The sequence below is a fragment of the Cyprinus carpio genome, unplaced genomic scaffold, assembly GCF_018340385.1.
Source record: "Cyprinus carpio isolate SPL01 unplaced genomic scaffold, ASM1834038v1 S000006552, whole genome shotgun sequence".
NCBI classification, from domain to species: Eukaryota; Metazoa; Chordata; class Actinopteri; order Cypriniformes; family Cyprinidae; genus Cyprinus; species Cyprinus carpio.
The window spans coordinates 946,588-967,046 of record NW_024879215.1 but is presented as its reverse complement, the minus strand read 5'-3'; the positions used below and the strand labels follow the sequence as shown (position 1 = coordinate 967,046).

The following is a 20,459-nucleotide window of genomic DNA, read 5'->3' as shown; positions in this document are numbered from 1 at the left end:
ACATAAACCCTTTTTTCCCCCTCAAAATCTGTTCGTTTGGAAGTGAAACCACCAAAAATATCATTTATTTTTAACAAATAATAAGACAAAAAAATAGAGAAACACAATGGGAAATTATTATTGTTTATAGGGCATTCAAAACAATTGCTATTGAAATCTCTGGTACTGACCACATTTTCTCCTCCTCAGGTGGTGCGGACAGTTGTTGTGGTTTTACACAAACAATGGCTGAAAACAAAAGGCAGAGGAAGTCACACAGCGGGTAATCGGAGCTGGACAAGTCCTGGATTGCAGGTACTGCGAGAAGCTCTGATGTTACTGCACTGGCTATTGTTGAAGGACTCGTCTTTTTCCGAACACTGTCTGGACGTCCTGCACATGTACGATCAGGTTATTCCTGCCATCAGAGACACGTTCCGTCTGGTCCCAGATCTGTCTGAGAGCGAAGGTGGGTTTGTACTATAATCTACATTCGATTATAGTAATTGATGCCAACGTCATTTTGATTAGCTTGAACATTTGTTATAGCACATTTAACATCCTTTATATAAGCATTTATCTTGAAATTAGTCCGTTGCAGTGCATTAAACTGCATTATATCGTCATAGAACTGGCTCTGGAGGAGATCTGCAGATCTGAAACGGAGTATGTTGAAGACATGGATATGGAAACAGGGTCATAATGATCAAACACAAAGTCAATTTTCCCATCAAAATTCCCGAAACATTGTGCTCGTCTCGTGTCCTCAGATTTTTGTTATTCTTTTAAAAACTGATCACCAATGATCCGAATTAAAGAATTATGAGAGTTTCATAATCATTAATTTTGTTTATTGTTGTTATGTTTTTATGGATCCTCATGAACTGTAGTAATTTGCATGGCTATTTGCACGCTCAAAAAAATAGTTACGCGGACATGTATTTTGATTTTAGGTAAAATAATTTTATAATTTCACCTGTATATTATCCTAAAACAAAACAAACAAAAACAGATTTTAATGTACAAAACAATCAGCATTAGCAACAAGTCGAATACTACGATAATATTACAGTAATATTAATAGCGAAGTCATCTGAGGTAAGGCAAAATGGCGCCAAAATGTGTTTGTATTTAAAGGCAAGGCAAGTTTATTTATATAGAACATTTCATACACAATGGTAATTCAAAGTGCTTTATAAAATGAAGTAAAATAATCATAAAAAATATAATCACAACAATAAAAACAATGAATTTAAACTGTTTAAAATGACTTAAAACAGTTAAGAATAGAAAATGATTATACATAAAATACACTGCGGTCAGTTCGGACGTAGCACAGTGCCCATTCAGTAAATTCACAGCTAAACAGATGAGTTTTGAGTCTAGATTTAAATCTGGCTATTGTTATAGCACATCTGACTTGATCCTTTGATCTGAGTGGTCTGTTAGGTTTATATTCAGTGAGCATATCTGCAGTGTATTTAGGTACTAGTCCATTGAGTGATTTATAAAGGAGTAAAAGTACTTTAAAATCAATCCTAAATGTAACTGGAAGCCAGTGTAAGGACCTGAGGACTGGTGTGATATGTTCAGATTTTCTGGTTCTAGTCAGAATTCTGGCAGCAGCATTCTGTATGAGCTACAGCTGTCTAATGGTCTTTTTGTGAAGGCCAGTGAGGAGCCCATTACAGTAGTCCACCCTGCTGGTGATAAAAACATGAAACAAGTTTCTCCAAGTCTTGACTGGAAACAAAACATCTAATTCTTACAATGATTTTGAGATGATAGTATGCTGATTTAGTTACTGCTTTGACATGACTACTGAAACTAAGGTCTGTCTCCAGAATCACACCAAGATTCCTGACTTGATTTTTAGTTGTTTGACTCCTAGAGTCAAGGTATGCATTCACCTTGAGAACTTCATCTTTGGTTCCAAATGCAATGACTTCAGTTTTCTCCTTGTTTAACTGAAGAAAGTTCTGGCTCATCCAGCTGTTAATTTCATCAATACATTGGCAGACGGAGTCAGTGGGGCTGTAGTCATTTGGCGATAAGGGTTGGTAAATCTGGGTATCATCAGCATAGCTGGAATTTTTGGTGATTTGGTTCTTTCTCTTTTTTTGACTTAGTGGGAGCATATACAGGCTAAACAAGAGCGGTGCCAGAATGAGCCTTGTGGGACTTCCGCATGTCATGGGACAATCCACTTAAGACTTATGCTCTCCTAGACTCACATAATAACCTCTCCCTTCTAAGTATGACCTGAACCCATTTGAGTACCATCCCAGAAAGCCCAACCCAGTTTTTTCCAGTCTCTGTAGAAGTATGTTTATGATCGACAGTGTCAAAACGCAGCACTGAGGTCTAGTAATACCAGCACTGATATTTTTGCCAGAATCAGAATTTAAGCGAATATTCATTTATTATCTTTGAGCGCTGTCTCTGTGCTGTGATGTTGGTCCGGAAACCAGATTGAAGATTGTTCAGGTATCCATTTGAGTTTAAGTAGTAGTTAAGCTGATTAAAACAACCGTTTTCAATAATCTTGCTTCTAAAAGGAAGATTTGATATTGGTCTATAATTGCTCATATGGTGTTATCAAGATTGCTCTTTTTCAGGAGGGTCTTTACAACTGCAGTTTTCAGGAAGTTTGAGAACGACTGCAATGCTGCGGAGTGATAATACAGACTTGAATGTAGCATCGGCTTCAGCAAAGACCTTGAAAGGGACTTTGTTTTTCATCTCAGTGTACTGATTAACGGCATTGCTATTAAAAATTAGGAAATGTCTGAATCCTGCTATTGACCAATCAGAATCATCAAGAGTGCTGCATAGTAAAATAAGGTAATGAATTTACGAATTTAAGACATCTGCGGTTTCGAGAAGCTACATGGAGTGTTGTGTACTTTCTCAAGATGACCAAAGTATCTTGAAGCGAAAGTACAGTTTTTAATTAGAATTATTCAACAACACGAGTATGCTCACTTCCTCTAAACCCTTTAACTTCCTGTGTAGGTAAACAAATGTTCTGCCTAATATGTGGTTGAATGAGAATGTCTGACAATTTAACAGTGATTCCAGCACAATTTATTTTTTATTTGCGGTTGCAAACATGGAGATGCTTGAATACATAGAACATTTTAACGTAAAACAAAGATCAGTTTTAACATACAATACAGTTAATAAACCAAGAATATCTCAAAAATGTGACCTGACACACCCAACAGGAATCTGTAGAAGATTGTACCTATGACCTAACTTCATAACATGGAAGAACATGTCGCAGCATTTTCCAGAGAACCAAACAAAGCAGCCAAACATCTTACAATTTCACCCTCTTTCTGACCTTGAGTGGCTTTTAATGTTTAAAAACAAGTGTTTCACATTATTTAAAGTCATTTGGCTTCCACTCAGGACCGTATTATGGCCATGCTTCCTCACACAGCAATATTCAAATCCTTTTCAGACCCTCAAGGAAAGAGTTCACAAGGGAAACATACAAAATGTGTTGACGCCTCCTTCATAAACATGGAATTTCTACAACATCCAAAACCCAAATAACATAAAATTATCCGAACACACAGTGGGAACGTTGTGTTTAAGGGGTCCACATGTAATTTGCTGCAAAAGCTGCATTAAATAAGGCATATTCTGGATCTCTGAGCATGAGGACACTGTTACAAACATTCACAAATTCATAAACCTGAATGCTACGTGAATCGTGAAAACATCTAAACAGCATGCTGGCGTTGTTTAAATGCACCAACTGATAAAGTGTCGACGTTTTGTGCAAATTCCCAGGATAAAATAAAGCTGGTGATATTTAAGGCATTTCAAGACGTATCATATTGTCAGTTCTGAGGCTGATAAAACACATATTCCCTTTTGCTTGGTGGACAAAAAAGCATTATATGGCTTGGAGTCATGCACAATGGCTGGAGTAAATAAAAATATATTTATATAAAATTAAGTGTAGAGAAAACAATGATAGCACACAAGCACACGATAGCGAACGCTGATCATTTAATTCCTGACCCGATTAGAGGATGCCGTCAACAGTAGATGTACACTGCGCAATTGTAGGATAAAACTACGTAACAATCAACAATCCAGGTTGTGGTTTAGTAGCCGGTCTTTGGTTGCTCCATGTAGGCGGGGTTGTAAGCCGGTTGAGTCGAGCTGTAGTCTGTTGGTGGGGGTGGGTGAGCGAAGCCGGGCTGAACTGGTGGTTGTATGGGGTACGCAGCCTGCCCACCATCATACGCAGCCTGGCTGTAGGAAACAGGATATCCTGGGCCTCCTCCTGAAACACCATGCAGAATTACAGCTTCACTACGAGTCGATGAAACCATCTATCCCACACACACCCTTTTTTTTTTTTAAATTTTCAATGTAGAGCGAAAACTTTATAATGAAAACCATGCAATTTTTTTTTTTGATTCTAGCAAAAAAATTGAACCCTAAATCAGTTAGACTTGTTATTTTTATGCTATGATTCAAAAGTTTGGGGGTTATGGGTTTTAAGAAATGAATACTTATATTCAGCAAGGATCCATTAAATTTATTCAAAAGTAAGAGTAAATATTTCCTTTAGAATGTTACAAAAGATTTGTTTTTCAAATAATTGATGTTATTTTGTTTTTTATGTTTATTGCATTGACTTTTGCATTGTTACATAAAACATATTCCCAATCAATGCTGTTCTTTTAAATTAAAATTAATATGTTAACTGTATTGTTTGATTAATTAAATGCAGCTTTGGGCAAGCATAAGACACTTCTTTCAAACACAATAAAAAAAATCTTACCAACCCCAAACTTTAGTGTAAAAAAACTGCTACGAAATGGTTTAATTTTTTTTTTTTTTTCTTTTCATTTTAACCAGCCACTGTTGGCAAATACTGAAGATTAAAAATGTTTAATGCAAAAACTAAAAGTAAAAAGTTTGTTAAAGGCAAAATTCACTTTTACATGTTGTGTAAACATAAATGTGTGTTGGCAGTGTGTGTATACAACACAGACTTTTCAGTGCTTCAGGTCTCTATCTAGTGTGACAGGAAAGTGATGATAGATGTGGGAGATAATGCCACCAAAATTAAAGGCAAAGTATGGTACAGTAAACAGTTGACGCAAGATTTATGGACATTTTTATATGAAAAATGTTATTTTTAAACAATTTAATGTTGTAAAATAATTGACTCTTTGGGGCTTTTATAAATAAAATGAACATCACACTTTACCAGCCCCACCCACGATTGTTTGTTGTTTTAATATAAATGTGTGTTGGCAGTGTGTACACAATATTATATATATACATATGTTTTTTTTTTTTTTATGTTTGTTGGAGGTTTTTAAAGAATATTTTATATCAGAAATGTCATCTATTACAGCGATAGAAGTTGTTGAGTCCAGAGGATGAGTGCGTGACTATCTGCTTTTATTTTATTGTTTGGGTCCTATTAACAGCGTAGACTGCACTATATATGGACTTTTTTTTTTTATTTATAGAGCACTTTTTTCAGCTACTGTACTGTGTATTACGCTGCTGTCGCGTAAATACGTAGATCTAATATAAAAAAATGCGATTTCTTTCCCAGCGGTTTACATTCACTAGACATAACAGACTGTGTTTGTAACTTGTGTATGTTTTTAACAAACTTGTGTGAAAGACTTTGTTGAATGTTCCTGGGGGCGGGGCTTATGTAAATGTCGAAGTAGCTTGTTGTAGACCCTACGAGTCGTTTTTGTACACTTAAAAAAAAAAAATACGATTTTTTTTTAGCAAGTTTTTGTACATTTTTAAATTAAAATCTAAGTATGGAACTAAGTCGAATCTACTTAACTAAGTTATGTAAAATTAGCGAAGGAAATAAGTAAATTTAACATGGCCAGTTACAGTTCGATGAGTAATTTCTACTTAATTATGTTATGTTAACTCAAGTAAATTTCACACAGTCACAGGCTACTCAAACAATATCGCACTGAAGAAAAAAACATCAAGCTATTTACAGCATGTGGTTCACTTTACAACATCTAAGTAAGCAAGTAGACAGCTTGCGATCCTTTTTAAGATAATGTCTACTCAGAGTTATTACCCAATAAACAGAGACCAATTTTTTGTACATGATACACAATGACAGCACAATATAAGCTTATTAATTATTCATGCCCCAGTGCATGATGGGAACAACAGGATCATAACTTTGATATTTACTTAAAGAATCCTTGTAAACATAAACAAGTCCAAGTAAAATATACTTAAGTTCAAATTTTAATTTCTACAAGCTTAAATTGTGTACCAATATAGAATTTACGTCTCTTTTTTTTTATTCTTGCCTGAACTAAAATTAATGTAGAAATGACATTTGTTTTTCTCTAGTAGATTTATATCACTACAAAATCGTTGCAGCCCTAAAATATTTTTTTGTTCAGTGTAGACATTAAACTACCTTAATTTTAAAAGACGATGTCTCTGTCGTAACTTTGCAGATATGGTTTGTGCTCAAACAGCAACATTACACAATAACTAAAGTTAAAAAAGTGAAATCACAAAATAACTAAAGTTTAATAAGTGGTATGTGACAAACAAGCAACACTTTTTATGTGTCGTAGGTGATGAATGAAAGTTTTTTGATTCACTGAAACATTCTGAATTCAAAGAATTGAATCATCCGTCTTAACAAGTGTCATACTCATGACTCACAAGTCATGAGACAATGAAGGATTGCTAAACTACGTGATGACAGATCATTGCCAAATAAAAACTTGCAACATTCACAGCATTTACAGCAAAATCATCATGCATTTTTGTATATACTGCCCAGCTGACTGAACTTTCTATTGTGCAATCTTACCGGTCTGCTGATATGGGGGTGGTGGTCCCGCTTGATATGGCTGGCCCTGATATGGTCCTGTAGGCATGGGTTGTCCTCCATAAGCTGGCGTGCCGGCGTACCCGGCCTGAGACGGTATGGGCTGGTACGGCGGGTACTGACCTCCCTGCACAACAGGCTGCTGAGGGTACTGTGTGTTTACGACTGTAGTGGTCGTTGCTCCCATAACAGCTGTAGAAACAATCAAAGGCAAACAAACATGAATAATGAGTTGAAGGATTCACAGTCAATGCATAACATACATATTATATAAAATTATTTTTTTAATGTTTCTGAAAGAAGTCTTATGCTCACCAAAGCTACCTATATTTGACCAAAAATAAATGTATTTGCCAAGAGATAATAGTAAAAACAGTACTATTATAAAATATTATCAATTTGTTTTAGTTTAAATATTTTAAAAATGAATTTATTCCTGTGATTCAAAGCTGAATTTCCAGCATCATTACTCCAGTATCACATGATCCTTCAGAACTCCTTAACATTAGAGAACCTCAAATATACATTTTGACCACTTGTGTGGGTGTATATATATATATATATATATATATATATATATATATATATATATATATATATATACATACACACACACACATATACATACACACACATAAACTTTCTTTTTTTTTTAACCAAATAAAGAAGGGCGGCCAGATAATGTCTGCAACCACAATTACAGCTGTAGTTCCTCTTTGTCGCGGTTAAATGGTGAAATTAGAAATGCACATATATAAGTGAATAAGTGTAGGACTGAGTATCGGATTGTGCATCCCTTGGACAAACTGTATAAATGAGTGTGCAGACACAGACTCGGGACATTCTCTGCAGTCTCTAAGCTTCATTATCTTTGATCTTCTGGGATCAAAACCTCAAGACTTCTAGAGTGATTTCTCACAGAAGATCGGCCATTATGTTATATAAATATTGGTATTATATTTAGCCACCCCTGCTACAGATATCAGCACTGGCTATATCATGTAGCTCTCTGTTAAAAAAAGGTAAACTATATCACAATTGTAAATGAATAACTTTACAAACAACCCTAAAGAATATCGTTCTTGTTAACTGAAAATAAAACCAATCCACCCTGTGAAGAAATGCTGTTCTGCAACCTCACATACAACCAACAACATATTTCCAGCCAGGGTTACTGTAGTTAACCACAGTGTTAAACAAACTAAAATACTTACAAATGATAAAAATAAAATAAAAACTTTATTTTTGTTAAAAAAAAAAAAAAAAAAAAAAAATCACATTTTTAAAAAAAAATTAACATGATGTGCTAAAATAACTAAATAATTTTCATTTTGTTTTAACTTGATGTGATTAAATATCTGTATATGAATTAAATATTTATTAAAATTTAAAAACTAGTAAAAAAGTATAAAAACTACTTCAAAATATTAAATGAAAAACTGTAGCCTAATAGTATCTCAGTGATATTAAAATAACAAACAGGTTGACAATTTCAGCAGGTCAGTGAATTTACCAGCGAGTCTTTCATATGATGAACACACTTTTAAGAACTTAAAAAGAAAGGGTGCACTGTCGCTTTAAGAAGGGTACTTTCATTGCTAGTTCCCAGAGTGGGAAGCCAAAACACTTCGAAGTTCTTTCCCCTACGTAACTTAATGTTTAAAACAGACATTCTGAAGGTGAGACGCCAGCTGTCATGTGAGCATCTTGTGACACACAATCATTAACAGTGACTACAGACACTGTAGGCCTCTTCCTGTAGCACATGGGTGCTTCCTCCCGCTTGTGGTTGCTGTGCACACAGTGAGTCAGACTGGGTGGGGAATCCCAGCATGCTCCACTACTACACCTTTTTTCCACTCTCAGAAGAAACATTCAGCATTTGCAGCATAGGCTAAAAGGTCAGAGAAAGTCTAAACTTGTGGTAAAAAGTGTCTTACACACATGGGTCAGTCGGACAAAACATGCCCAGGTCCATATTTTGACCCAATAGTTAATATATTATGCATAAAAAACATTCTCACTGTAAACACGTTTCAGACCTTTGGACTTTCATTTTGTTTAAAATATTAGAGACTTTTACTATATTTTACATGGAAATAATGCTGCAATTACATGGATTTTGTGAGATTCAGTTTGAGAAACTGCCAAATATTTTCCATTGGCTTCACATTTTAAACATAGAACAAGACCCCCCCCGTCCAATTATAGCATGTCTCAAATTTTAAAAAGAACAAGAATGGATGCAATCTGCAATGGCAGACACTTACGTCTGGGTGTTCGGCACATTTTGTAGAGGCAGCAGCAGGGGCAGACGCAGCAAACGATGAACATGATGATGAAGACCACAAGCCCCGCTACCGTCACGCCGATAACGACAGACTTATGGTCATTGCTTTGGGACAGATTATGAAAAAGACACATTAGAAACACACTTTACTGCTTCATATATGACCTAATCACAATCATATTCAAATTTGCACATGGATTTCCCTGAAAAATTTACATAATACTCTAAACATCCCGAATATCGCAGCACTGGGACTTGAACTCAACACCACGTCATCACAAATCTCCTGTTTTATCCAGTCAACTTCACAAAATGGGGGATTGTGTTTAGGGAAGTCATATATTTCCAACACACCTAGTTTGGTGACGCAAGCGACACACAGAAAGAGTAAGCAGCAGCTGGTGCACCCTTGTCCGTATGCAAACTAGGAAATAAATTTTTTCTAACATGAGAGAAGTAAAACTGCTCATCCAAAAAACACCTACCTCTTGAGCATCTTCGGATAACTTCCTCAATGGATTGGATCAGAGCAGCAGTATCCGTATCATCACACGTCCACAACACAGAATTCAGAATACCTACATTTAATGAGGGGGCACTTCAGCACACCAGTGCTGGTAATGTCGGTTTTGCAGTCATCGTGGGCGGCTAAACAGAAGCAAAAAGACAAGAAAGTAAATGACATAGCTTTATATTATTATACAACAATATATTATAGGGTGTTGTTGTTAACCACAAATTAAAAATCTTGCTATCTTTTATTCGATGTCAGGTCACTCAAACCCAAGTAGTTGGAATATGACTTAGAATATACTCATTTAGATTATTTTAATGCTACTTTTATGGCTTTTAAGGGTTTGATAGAGTAAATAACTATCTGTTTTTCTTGTATGTAAATGAGCAGCACAGATTTCTGCAAAAACGTCCTCTTGTGTTTTACGCAAGAAAAATATAAGATTGGAAACAACATAATTACATTTATTAAGTAATTCCTGAAAGCTGTATTGCATCACTTGTTGTGAGCGGATTTTAGACTCTTGTGGTATTGGGAAATGCATCACATTTCAGATGTTTTCAAATACACGGAAACTTCGTAAGACTTCATAATGATCAGACATTTCATATAGCCTACACAAAACTCATGCAAAATTTGCCTGGATACTTAAACAGATTACCAACAATATCCCATATATTAACTACACTGAAAAACTCGGTGTAGAAATAAAAAATAAATAAATAATTGCAAGCACACTGAATTACGTTGTGAAATTTGTAAGTAGAAAGGCTCAAACATTTTTAGTAAAACGTACTCCAATAATCTTTTTGTTTACTTCGAAAAATAATTTTTAGATACCACACACACAACACACACACACAAAAATAATAATAATAATAAAAAAAAATTATTACAAATGGCACAGAAAAGTCATGCTTTAGCACATAGCAGACTACAACAACAGAATACGTGCGCCAGCGCTTTTCATGTCGTTTGTTTTCTCAGGGACAGATCCAGCTGTATACTTAGCAGAGGTCGGTTTACCCGGGACACATCGTCAACAAGAACAAGTTTGAACGCTAAGAGGCCGTTTCTTTGGGTATTTTTAGACACTTGACCGAATGCCGCAGTGAATAATAAACCGGCAGACAGGAGCAGGAGAACCGGGACGGTGGCACGGCCATGGCACAGCTCTTCCGCGTCAATGGGCTCGTTCAGCGCGGATGTGGAAATTGAGAAGACGCCTGACAAGGTCTTACTAACCCTTCTTGTAGGCAACAGTTAAGACCAGTTTCCGCTTTATTTTACAGTTTAACTGTTAACGCCCGTAGGCTGCTAAGCCCTGTGACTCTAGATCGTAAACACGGGATGAATGATTAATGTTTTCGAGTGTGAGATCACGAATAACACGAAGCACAACACACGACCGTTGCTCTCACGCAACTGAGAATTCAGTGTCTTCAATAACGACAGCAGTTCTTGTCTCAAATCTGGGATCGCACAAGCACTAATGACCCCCCCCATACTGAGCCGTTTATGGATAAGACTATAACCTAAGTCTGCTAATACATTTTAACAACTTTAGGTCTGGTCGTAAGCGGTTTTGGGGATAGAAAACAGGCTACTGGAGACTCAGTCTCCTATTTATTTTTGTTTCTTCTTGGATTCACCGTTTAGTTTTCTTTATTGCAAATGTGAACTAAAAAAAAACACACTGTTTGATCCAAAGCTTAAGACTTTAATAATTTCTGTGATGAATTGCTTGAAATCCCAAAAACTTCTCTCGTCACTTAAAATTGGTTTTTGGAAAAAAAACACCCCTTTTTTTTTCATGACATTTTTTTTGAATGATTCCGTGTAGGGTATATTTACTTTTTTTTTTCCCGGGAATTTTGAATTAAAATCAAAACTTTATCTTTTAATAAAGTGCTATCAGGCATACTTCAGAATCTTTACCAAAATAGGCTTCTTTTTTGATAGATACTGAAACATCGTTTTTTTGGGCCCAATATAGTAGGAAAGTATGCAATTTTGGGTGCCCAATCAACAAAACTTTTATTTTTAATTCTTTTAAAATCATTTACAGTTAATATGCATCATTTTCAAATAACCCTAAGACCCGAAACTTTCATTGTCGATCATCCTTAATTTGGAATTTTTGTGTGTTGGTCCTTCTTGTAGGAATCCCATTTTTGGGCTTTTTGTTCTATTTAATCTTTTGAATAAAAAAATCATACTTTTGATCTTATTCATTTTAATGAAAGTGTTCACATATGCCAATCTGGATGGAAAGTAGCAAGATTAGCGGGCCTGAGGGGGAAATGAAAAAAATTTGTGAAGACAGTTCCCCCGTTTCAATGAATCAACCTACGAGACATTGCGTCATTCCCCCTCATGTGCTGTGTTACTAATAAAATCAAAGTTATTTACATGCACCCATAAATAGTACACCCCTCTGAATAAAAAGTAAAAGATATTTTCTTAATGATTGATATAATTTTTTGGAAAGATGGCAAAATTGTTAAACTATGCTTAATAAAACAACAAAATATATACCAATATTTTTTTAAGATAAGTAATGAATTGTGTTGAAATGAAGGATTGCAGAAATGTGTACACCCCAGATTTAATTCAGAAACTGTATAATATTCATCTTAGATCCTCCCGAACTTAAAATATCTGCTCGGGCCCTTCTTTGGGACTAGTGTACAAGTCATACAAATTTTCACTCTGTCCTGAATTGCTTTCCCGGGGTCTTTAATGGGGGGTTTTGCCTCTCCCTCAGAATCCCCCCAAAACTGCTCAAGGCGAGATTGAGTGAAAAAAAATTCCCCTGGGTTTTACCCAAAAATGAATATCTTTATTGTCATGCTGAAAAAACCCAAAATGGGGAATGGGGAGGGGACATCTTCTGTTTTGGGACGAGCACTGAAGGCGCACTGTGGGTCGACTTCTCACTGTACTCCTCCCCTTAGACCCAGAACATTTTTATCTTTTAAACCCAAAAGATTGACTTGGTCTTTGAGACCAGAATATGGATTCCCAGAAGTCTCTGTTTTGGGCCTTGGAAGAGGGTTTAAAAGGTTTTTTGTGCTTTGGCTGCAGTCGGAGTTCTTGTGGATAAACAAGCATGCATGTCCTTTTGAGGCTCGTCTCTCTTGGTAAAAGCCCCCTGCTTTTGCGGGTCTGAGACACTTCTTTATTCCCCCCCTCTTTTTCTACAAAATTAGCAAAATGAAAACTTAAAGGGAAAACCTATTTTCAGGAGCCTTATCCACAAGTCCATTGTTTTGAATGGTGGGTGTTAAGCTACACTACCACTCATTTCCTTCCGTGTGATTTGAGTATTCCTCTTGCACCATTGTCCTCTTTTATTATAGGAATAGATACCTAGCAGTTCTCCTCCCAAATTTGCTTCCACTGCTGCCAGCATTAAGTCAAGTATGAGTGGGCTATACTACACTTTTAATTATCCGAATTAAGCATGTTTTAAATGATTTGGTCAAATATACCTACCTGTTGATCAAAATGGCAAACCTATACATTTTTGAACGTTTGTTTTGGTTTGGTTGGTTTTATTGTAACTTTCAGGAGGCTGGTACTCCTTTCGTTGCACACACAACCCATTTTATCACTTTCATAAGAGAAATCGTATTTTGCTGACTAACTTGGCATTCTTCTTTGTGAGTGATCAAGCAGGCTTGATGGAACATTATATCTACATATAGAAACCCTGAATGTGTCCTAAGTCAAGAGTTTAATGCTAGAAATTTGTTAAAGTTTTAGAGGCGGGTGTACTCGTTTATAGGCTGTGTGCTTCCATACATTTTGTTGCTTTATCATGGAATGTAAATGTGACAATAGAGACACCCAAAGTTCCGATTATTTTAATTTCTCATTTGATGTTTGGGCGAGTTCCAGGACATATGTCACCAGAGAGATGTCATTTTCCTTTGGGAAAGGTCCTGTTATGTAGCATTTTTTATTACCTATTACAAGAAAAAAAAATAATAGAAACATGCTATTGATGGATGCATTGTTATCCAATAAGATTAGGTACACTTTCAATGTGTATGCCTGACTTTAATTCTGGTTGGGGAGTAAAGAATTAGCAGTATTGCAGAGTTTAAATATATATTTTAAAGGTGAATGGGGTAAGCAGTTTTTTGAAATATACAGGGATTTCCCCTTTCTGAGTAGATAATGAAGGTCAATGGTTTTTCGATGCCTAAAATAACTGCCCAGAGGCTTCGCAAATTATGCCACGTATAATGAACAGAGAGTATTCCCCCTGGTACAGTTAAAAGTAACTATTGTGTCATATAATTTCGTTTGGAAGCCAAGTAAGAAGTGCTACACATTTTATAAGCTGCCGTGCATTTTGTAAAACATCTGCAACTGCTGACTTAATCACTTAATTGCCACAATTATCCCACTTGTCATTTGTTAATTAGGGACTGAAGATCAGACATTTAAGGGAATGCAAATTATTGAAAATCAAAATGTGTAAATGAAGCTTTGTGTGAACTAGTACTTTAACAACACTGTAACTGTGTCCCGTAAGGAAATCAGAAATTCTACACACACTTGTGGTTTGGACGCTTCATCGAACACTTGACCCTGGAGAAAATAAAGGGAAATATGTCATGCGTAATACAAGTACTCAAGAGGAAAGACTACAAGTATGGGTTTTTTTAAGGACGAAGAGAGAAGCGAAGCAACTAACCCTTGTTGGTCAGTAAGGTCCACATAACAGTGACAACGTGGTGAATGTAGTATGTCTGTATTACTGCCTTTATATTTTTATTTATTTTATTAGGCTATATTACGCTTTTAATGGTTGCAAAGTAATTTCTTTACAAGTACCTCCTCAGATACGACTTTTGTATCAAGATATGGCTGAGCATTTTTAAACATTTTTAAAGCATTACTTAGCATCATATTCAAAACAACAATCTACTAATCTATGAAAATAAGAGTAAAAAGCATATACACAAAATGTTAAAATATTTAAACACATAAAAAGACTAAACGCTAGAGTCTTTTATTTTTTATTTCACCAGTAGGTGGCGCATATATACATTAAAGTGCTGCAAGTGGACCAAATATTGTATAAAAAGACAGTCCAAACTCTTTTAGCAAGTTTGACATGTTCCTCAATATATATATATATATATATATATATATATATATATATATATATATATATATTTATATATATATATATATATATATATATATATTCACAGCTTCCACACATAAAACTATAGTAAAACACCGTGTTAAACATTTACAAAATGTATAAAAGCATGAAAGCAGGCTGCATCTCAATAAACAATGTGACCTGAAACAATAGAATCACAAGCTTTCAACAAGGAACTTGAATGACAGTGGGTTCCCCTAATGCCTTAACAAAGGTTGCTTTATCAGAAAAAGTATGGACCTTCATACATTGACAGCCATTCAAAAAGGTTAAAAGCACGTATGTGCATTTGAAACTTGCTTCAGGGAAAGTCAGTGGACTCGTGACAATTGTTAAAATAATTTCACCATTGTTATTCAATCAGGCGGTTGCATTTTTAGACCCTACAAAGGAAAAAAAACTCAAAATAGAAAAAATTGTTGACATAACTTTAAAATAGAATCATCGTCACTGCCTTTGAAACGTAAACCCAGTTCAAATTATATTTGTGGTTAGTTACACTGTTAATGAAAATACTGAAAACTCAATAACAGAATTACATAAGAAACTGAAACGAAAAATACTTTAACTAACAGAAATTAAATAAAAATAATGAGTTATATTTTATATTTTAGTCTGTTTAGTATATTACATTTATTTTGTGCAACAGTACATTTCAGTGCTAAAAAATATTAATCTAATAGTATCTGAAAGATCGAAAAAAATAATTAAAAAATTAAAACTGCATTATGAAACAAATCACTCTCATTAGCATGTAGGAAAAGTAGAAAGCTCGAGAACTGAAATGGTATTTTTCTTGACAAACTTACTATTTAATCCTTTGCCTTGTTAACAATTCCTAAAATAATTTTTCCAGTTTCCAACCGAGTGCATTCTAAAATGAAAGCAAATGAAGACTAATGGTAACTTAGCTGCAATTTAAAGCAAGTAATAACTTTGAAACCAAGGCCGCATAGTGTTCTAGACATCCACATTCAGATTGGTGAAAATTCTTCCTGCCTCGCAAAAGTGCATCAGCTCCACACTTCCGAGCCGCGGCTGAGGTATGACAGACGGTTGCGGTTTAGTAAGCTTTCAAAGAAGTTTGGTGTTGTCTGCACGTGGAAGCGGGTTGTGGCCGGCTGATTCGATGGCTCTGAAGGCTACACGCGACACCGGTGGGGCAGGCGGCGCTGGGGGTTGATATTGCATCGGCCTTCGGAATACGCACTCAGCTAGTGGAGATACCAGGACTCGCGGAACAGAAAAAAAGTACTTCACAGAAAGATTCGGACTACCAGGGTAGTTCTAGTCGTCAAGGAAAGTTGGTTTACTGGCTACGTGGATATGAGGGTGGGGGTACGGTGCGCTATGGTGTCCCTGATATGGTTACATCTGCATTGGTTGACTGTAACCGGTTGAAGTCAGCACTGGTTGGTATGGTGGGCACTGGCGCCGCCCTGCATTACAGGCGGTTGCTGAATGAATGTGCATTTGTGACTGTAGTTACATGCGCATCCTGCCACAGCTGCGTGGAGAAAGGAAAAGAACAAGCCACAGAAATCAATTTATAATTCAATTTTACCCAGCCCCTAAATAATCGTATAATCCCCCATTATATAACCACCGTTCACCCAAAAGAATAAAAATGAAACACTGTGCTGAACATTTGATTCACCAGCGGGCTGTCTAAGATGTAGCATGAATTAGTGTTTCTACATAAGAACAGATTTGATAATGTAATGTATGCATTACATCACTGCTCACCAATGGATCCGTCTGCAGTGAATGCGGTGCCGTCAGAATGAGAGTCCTCAAACAGTCTGATTACAAAACATCACATCGGATCCACGTAATCACACCAGCTCGTTCCGCTCAATGAACTTCCAGTTGAGCACAAAAGCTACCTGTGTTGCAGGGGAAATCGTCTCAGCTGAGGGAACATCCACGCCCACGGACCATAATGACGCCCACGGCCCCGGAACGTTCTGATGACTCGGGGCCACAAAGTTGGGAAACACTCAGGCCGAGTCGCGCAAGTCATAATGGCTGGGTGAACTTATACAGGCTGTCCGGGCGGCAGTTGTGTGGTCGGCGAATTTCAGGATTATAACTAGAACGAATCTGGATTGTTCAAAAGTTGGAACTATCTTACATTCGCGGCATAGAATCGATAAAATACTTTTCACGATGAGTTTGTACACAACCGTACTGCTTCTTGTGGCGGACATTCACACGCCTCGAAACAACGTGATGCTGAATGAAACGAACTGTGATTGGATTGTTTGGCCATGGCGGTTCAACACCAGCGGTATGCGTGGGCTTGGCCAATGCAAGCTGCCATGGATTTCAGACCTTCAGCTGTCAGTCTGAAGGTCTGGCTACGCGAGACTAGTGGGAAACAGATCCATCATGAAGACATTTTTAATGTAAATCCATAATTTACATTAAAAGTATACTTTTAATGTAAATTAAAAAAAAAAATTCTAGTGTAAAAGTCCATCTCCCGTTGCCTCTCACATCAAAATCCATATTTAAAATAACATTTGGTGCAGAAACTCGTTTCTGTGATTGTAAGCACGGTGGCTGATTCTGCAGCGACCTTTATCTATACCTGATTCAGAAAAGGACCATTTCTTTACTGGAGCGAAAGCAATAGTATGGGTTATTTTGACAAAAAAGTGCAACGTTTGAAGTTGACGAAAAATGCCTAGATGGGCACGGATTTGTTCTTTACAGACACAGCGTTTGCTTCGCAAGGCATTAGTGATGGACTGGAGATGTGTGAAATTGCGTGTGGATCAATTGTCGATGTTTTATCACAGCTGTTTGGACCTGATCTGACCGGCCACCCATGCACTGCAGAGGATCCTTTGGTGAAAAAAGTGATGGAATGCTACGTTCTCCAAATCTGTTCCCATTAAGAAACAAACCCCATCTACTAGTATCTGGGATGGCTTGAAGCGATGAGCACACTTTTCAGTTTTTGGGAAAACAGATCCTTGCACTTAAAAACTTACGTCTTGGGTTTTCTTATACACATTATTTATAGGATTAAGCAGAGGGGGGCAGCAGCAGCAGGTGATGAACACAGTGACAAGGAACGCAACCCCAATATTAATGAGGCCAGTGGGCAATATTATTGTTGTCTGCTGTTGGACAGATAAAAACATGAAGCAAAAATCATTAGAAAAGCTCTTTAGCCTTTCTAGTTAATCTTTAAAATTTAAACATTAAATTGTATATTCTTAATAATAAACCACACGGTTAATGAAAAACACACGGTCCTGCGTGGTTGGTGATTAGTGATGGATTATTAAAATAACCATTATCACATCAGGAACAAACCAGGGCCACTAATCGCAACTATGCACTAAGAAAAGTGGAAAACATTTGTTTGTAATAAATATTGTTACAATATTTTTTATCCTCCTTTTGTCATGCCTCTGTCTTGCCTATGGCACCTGTAACCCCTCAAAAATGTGTTGTTCTTTTGAAATAAACAAAGTGACAGTCAAAATAGGTAACGGACCACTCTGGTAGGATGCATTTTGCCAAAATGCATCACAAAAAGACATACCTCTGAAGGAAAGATGGTCGGAGCGGAATAAACGAGACTGTAAAGAGTTAGAACCACAACTAACACAAAGCGTGAAAGCCATAATAAGAAAATTACAAGATAAAGCTTTAAGCTGATTAGGTTCATGATTAGGATCAAAAACAGATATTCACAGTATTACACAAGAGAAATCTCTGGATTGTACAGTACCTCAGTTTACAGAATTATCAGCAGATCACAGTTATGCTTGATGAGGGAAATTAAACCATTAACTGACCCAGTTATGAAATTTGTCAATTTTGAGGATTCAAACAGTCACGTTGTTCTTCGAAAATTGTCATTTGTGTTCAGAAAGTGAAAGATAAACATCGCCTACGACATGAGGGTGTATAAAAAGATTACTTTGGGTCTAACGGACATTTATATTAAAGATGGATTCACTTAAAAGTCCTTACAGAGTGCAGATGTTTAGATCATGATCGGATAACTTCACATTTTCACTGAGGCAGCAGTATCTGTAATCGCAGTTTCCACAGCAGTGCTGCCATAACATGTAATCCTAGACTTGTACTGGTTATTGCTGGTATAGTAGCTCTTACAGTCATCACCTAAAACCAAACAAAAGAACAGAAGAAATGCGACACATTTTATAAAAGACCATACGATGACATTATAAATTCTAAGACAATCAAGAGAATGGACTTAACAATAACATCGTGAAGCAGTACCGTTAAATCAAGCGCTGGATAAATGTTTTTGTACTTGGCAGCCATCGGTAAACCTCCCAAAAACAAGTTTAAAGTGTTTCTTTAGTTTTTTGTAACAGTTGCCTAACTTACCGGCTTGTACCGTGAATAAAGCTGCAGACAGGAGCAGAAGAACTGCTAAGGTGGACGCCATCGCGCAGCTCTTCCTCTTTATTTACCGCTGTACCTTCTCTTTGGTGCGTGGCAGTACGCCCCGTGGAGTCGAAGTCACAATGGACACTTTGACGGTTTTCGGAATCAGAGCACGCAAACACTGAGGGGAGAAAAGAAAGTGAAAGTGGAAAAACAAACGGTTTAAGTCAAACTTGTTTAAATATGTAAATGAACATGAATCATAATCACAATTGTCGGATCCGTGCAAAATACACATCCACTCTTGTTATGAATAAAAAATTTTGACTTCTAACTCCGTAGAAGTGCCCGCCGCTGCCCGCCTGCAGGCTAAGTTATTTCTAGTGACGCGCGGCAGGAAGAATGCATATGTCGATCAGCATCAGGTAGGAGGAATATTATACAGCATTCGAGATGTCCAACCAGATCACCAGAAAGTCATCAGATAGCGCTGCTGATTTAATATCAGTGTTCAAACTGTTGTGCTGCTTTGTTTATTTATTTTATTCAAAAGAGAAATCTTTTCTAAGCGATTATAAATCTTCTTACTGTCACTTTTTATCCATTGTAACACATGCTTAGCTGATAATAAGAGTATTAATTTTTAAAAAAGAAAGAAATGCACTCAGTATTCCTAAACTTTTGAATCAGTAGTGTGTATTGTAAACACAAACTATACTATTTTGAATTAACACTGTTCTTTTTTAAACTTTTTTATCTATTTATCTGGATAAGAACCCTGAAAAAAATAACACAGGTCCCCCCCAAAAAAAATATTAGGGCATATTAGAATGATTTCTGAAGGATCATGTGACAAGTGAAGTCTGGAGAAATGATGCTGGAAGTTCAGCTTTTGCTTCTCACAGGAACTAGTATATTAAAGTATTCACAGGAATAAATTACAATATTTAAAATTGCAATAATATTTCACTTTTTTTCTGTAATTTTGATCAAATAAATGCAAGCCTTGATGAGCAATAAGCAACTGCTTAAAAAACATTCAAAAATCCGTCCAACCCATTACACGCAGGGCTGTTCTGGGGTTTGAGGTGATGGTGTAGTCTGTGGGAAGCCGCTTGGTTGGAACGGTACTTGTAGAGGATACATGATCTGACCACCGTTCATATGCAGCCTGGCTGACGGAGCAGGAAATACGACCTGCCTGGAAAACAAAAACCAGCAAAGAAAAATTGGGCTGTTGGGT

At 36.5% G+C, this 20,459-nt stretch overlaps 1 protein-coding gene and 1 long non-coding RNA gene across 2 annotated transcripts; one reads left to right on the top strand and one right to left on the bottom strand.

The window, feature by feature from the left end:
- The first annotated feature begins 128 nt into the window (after positions 1-128).
- LOC122143988 lies at positions 129-817 on the top strand. The gene is made up of 2 exons (XR_006159468.1): positions 129-448; positions 609-817. It is a non-coding gene; the product is annotated as an uncharacterized LOC122143988 (long non-coding RNA).
- A 2,229-nt stretch (positions 818-3,046) lies between these two features.
- LOC122143977 (protein shisa-5-like) lies at positions 3,047-9,281 on the bottom strand. Its single transcript, XM_042754584.1, has 3 exons — positions 9,121-9,281; positions 6,833-7,042; positions 3,047-4,279 (listed from the first exon to the last, which is right to left on the bottom strand). Exons 1-3 carry the CDS (start codon positions 9,272-9,274, stop codon positions 4,101-4,103), a joined length of 543 nt encoding a protein of 180 aa, XP_042610518.1. The 5' UTR covers positions 9,275-9,281; the 3' UTR covers positions 3,047-4,100.
- Between the last annotated feature and the right edge of the window lie 11,178 nt (positions 9,282-20,459).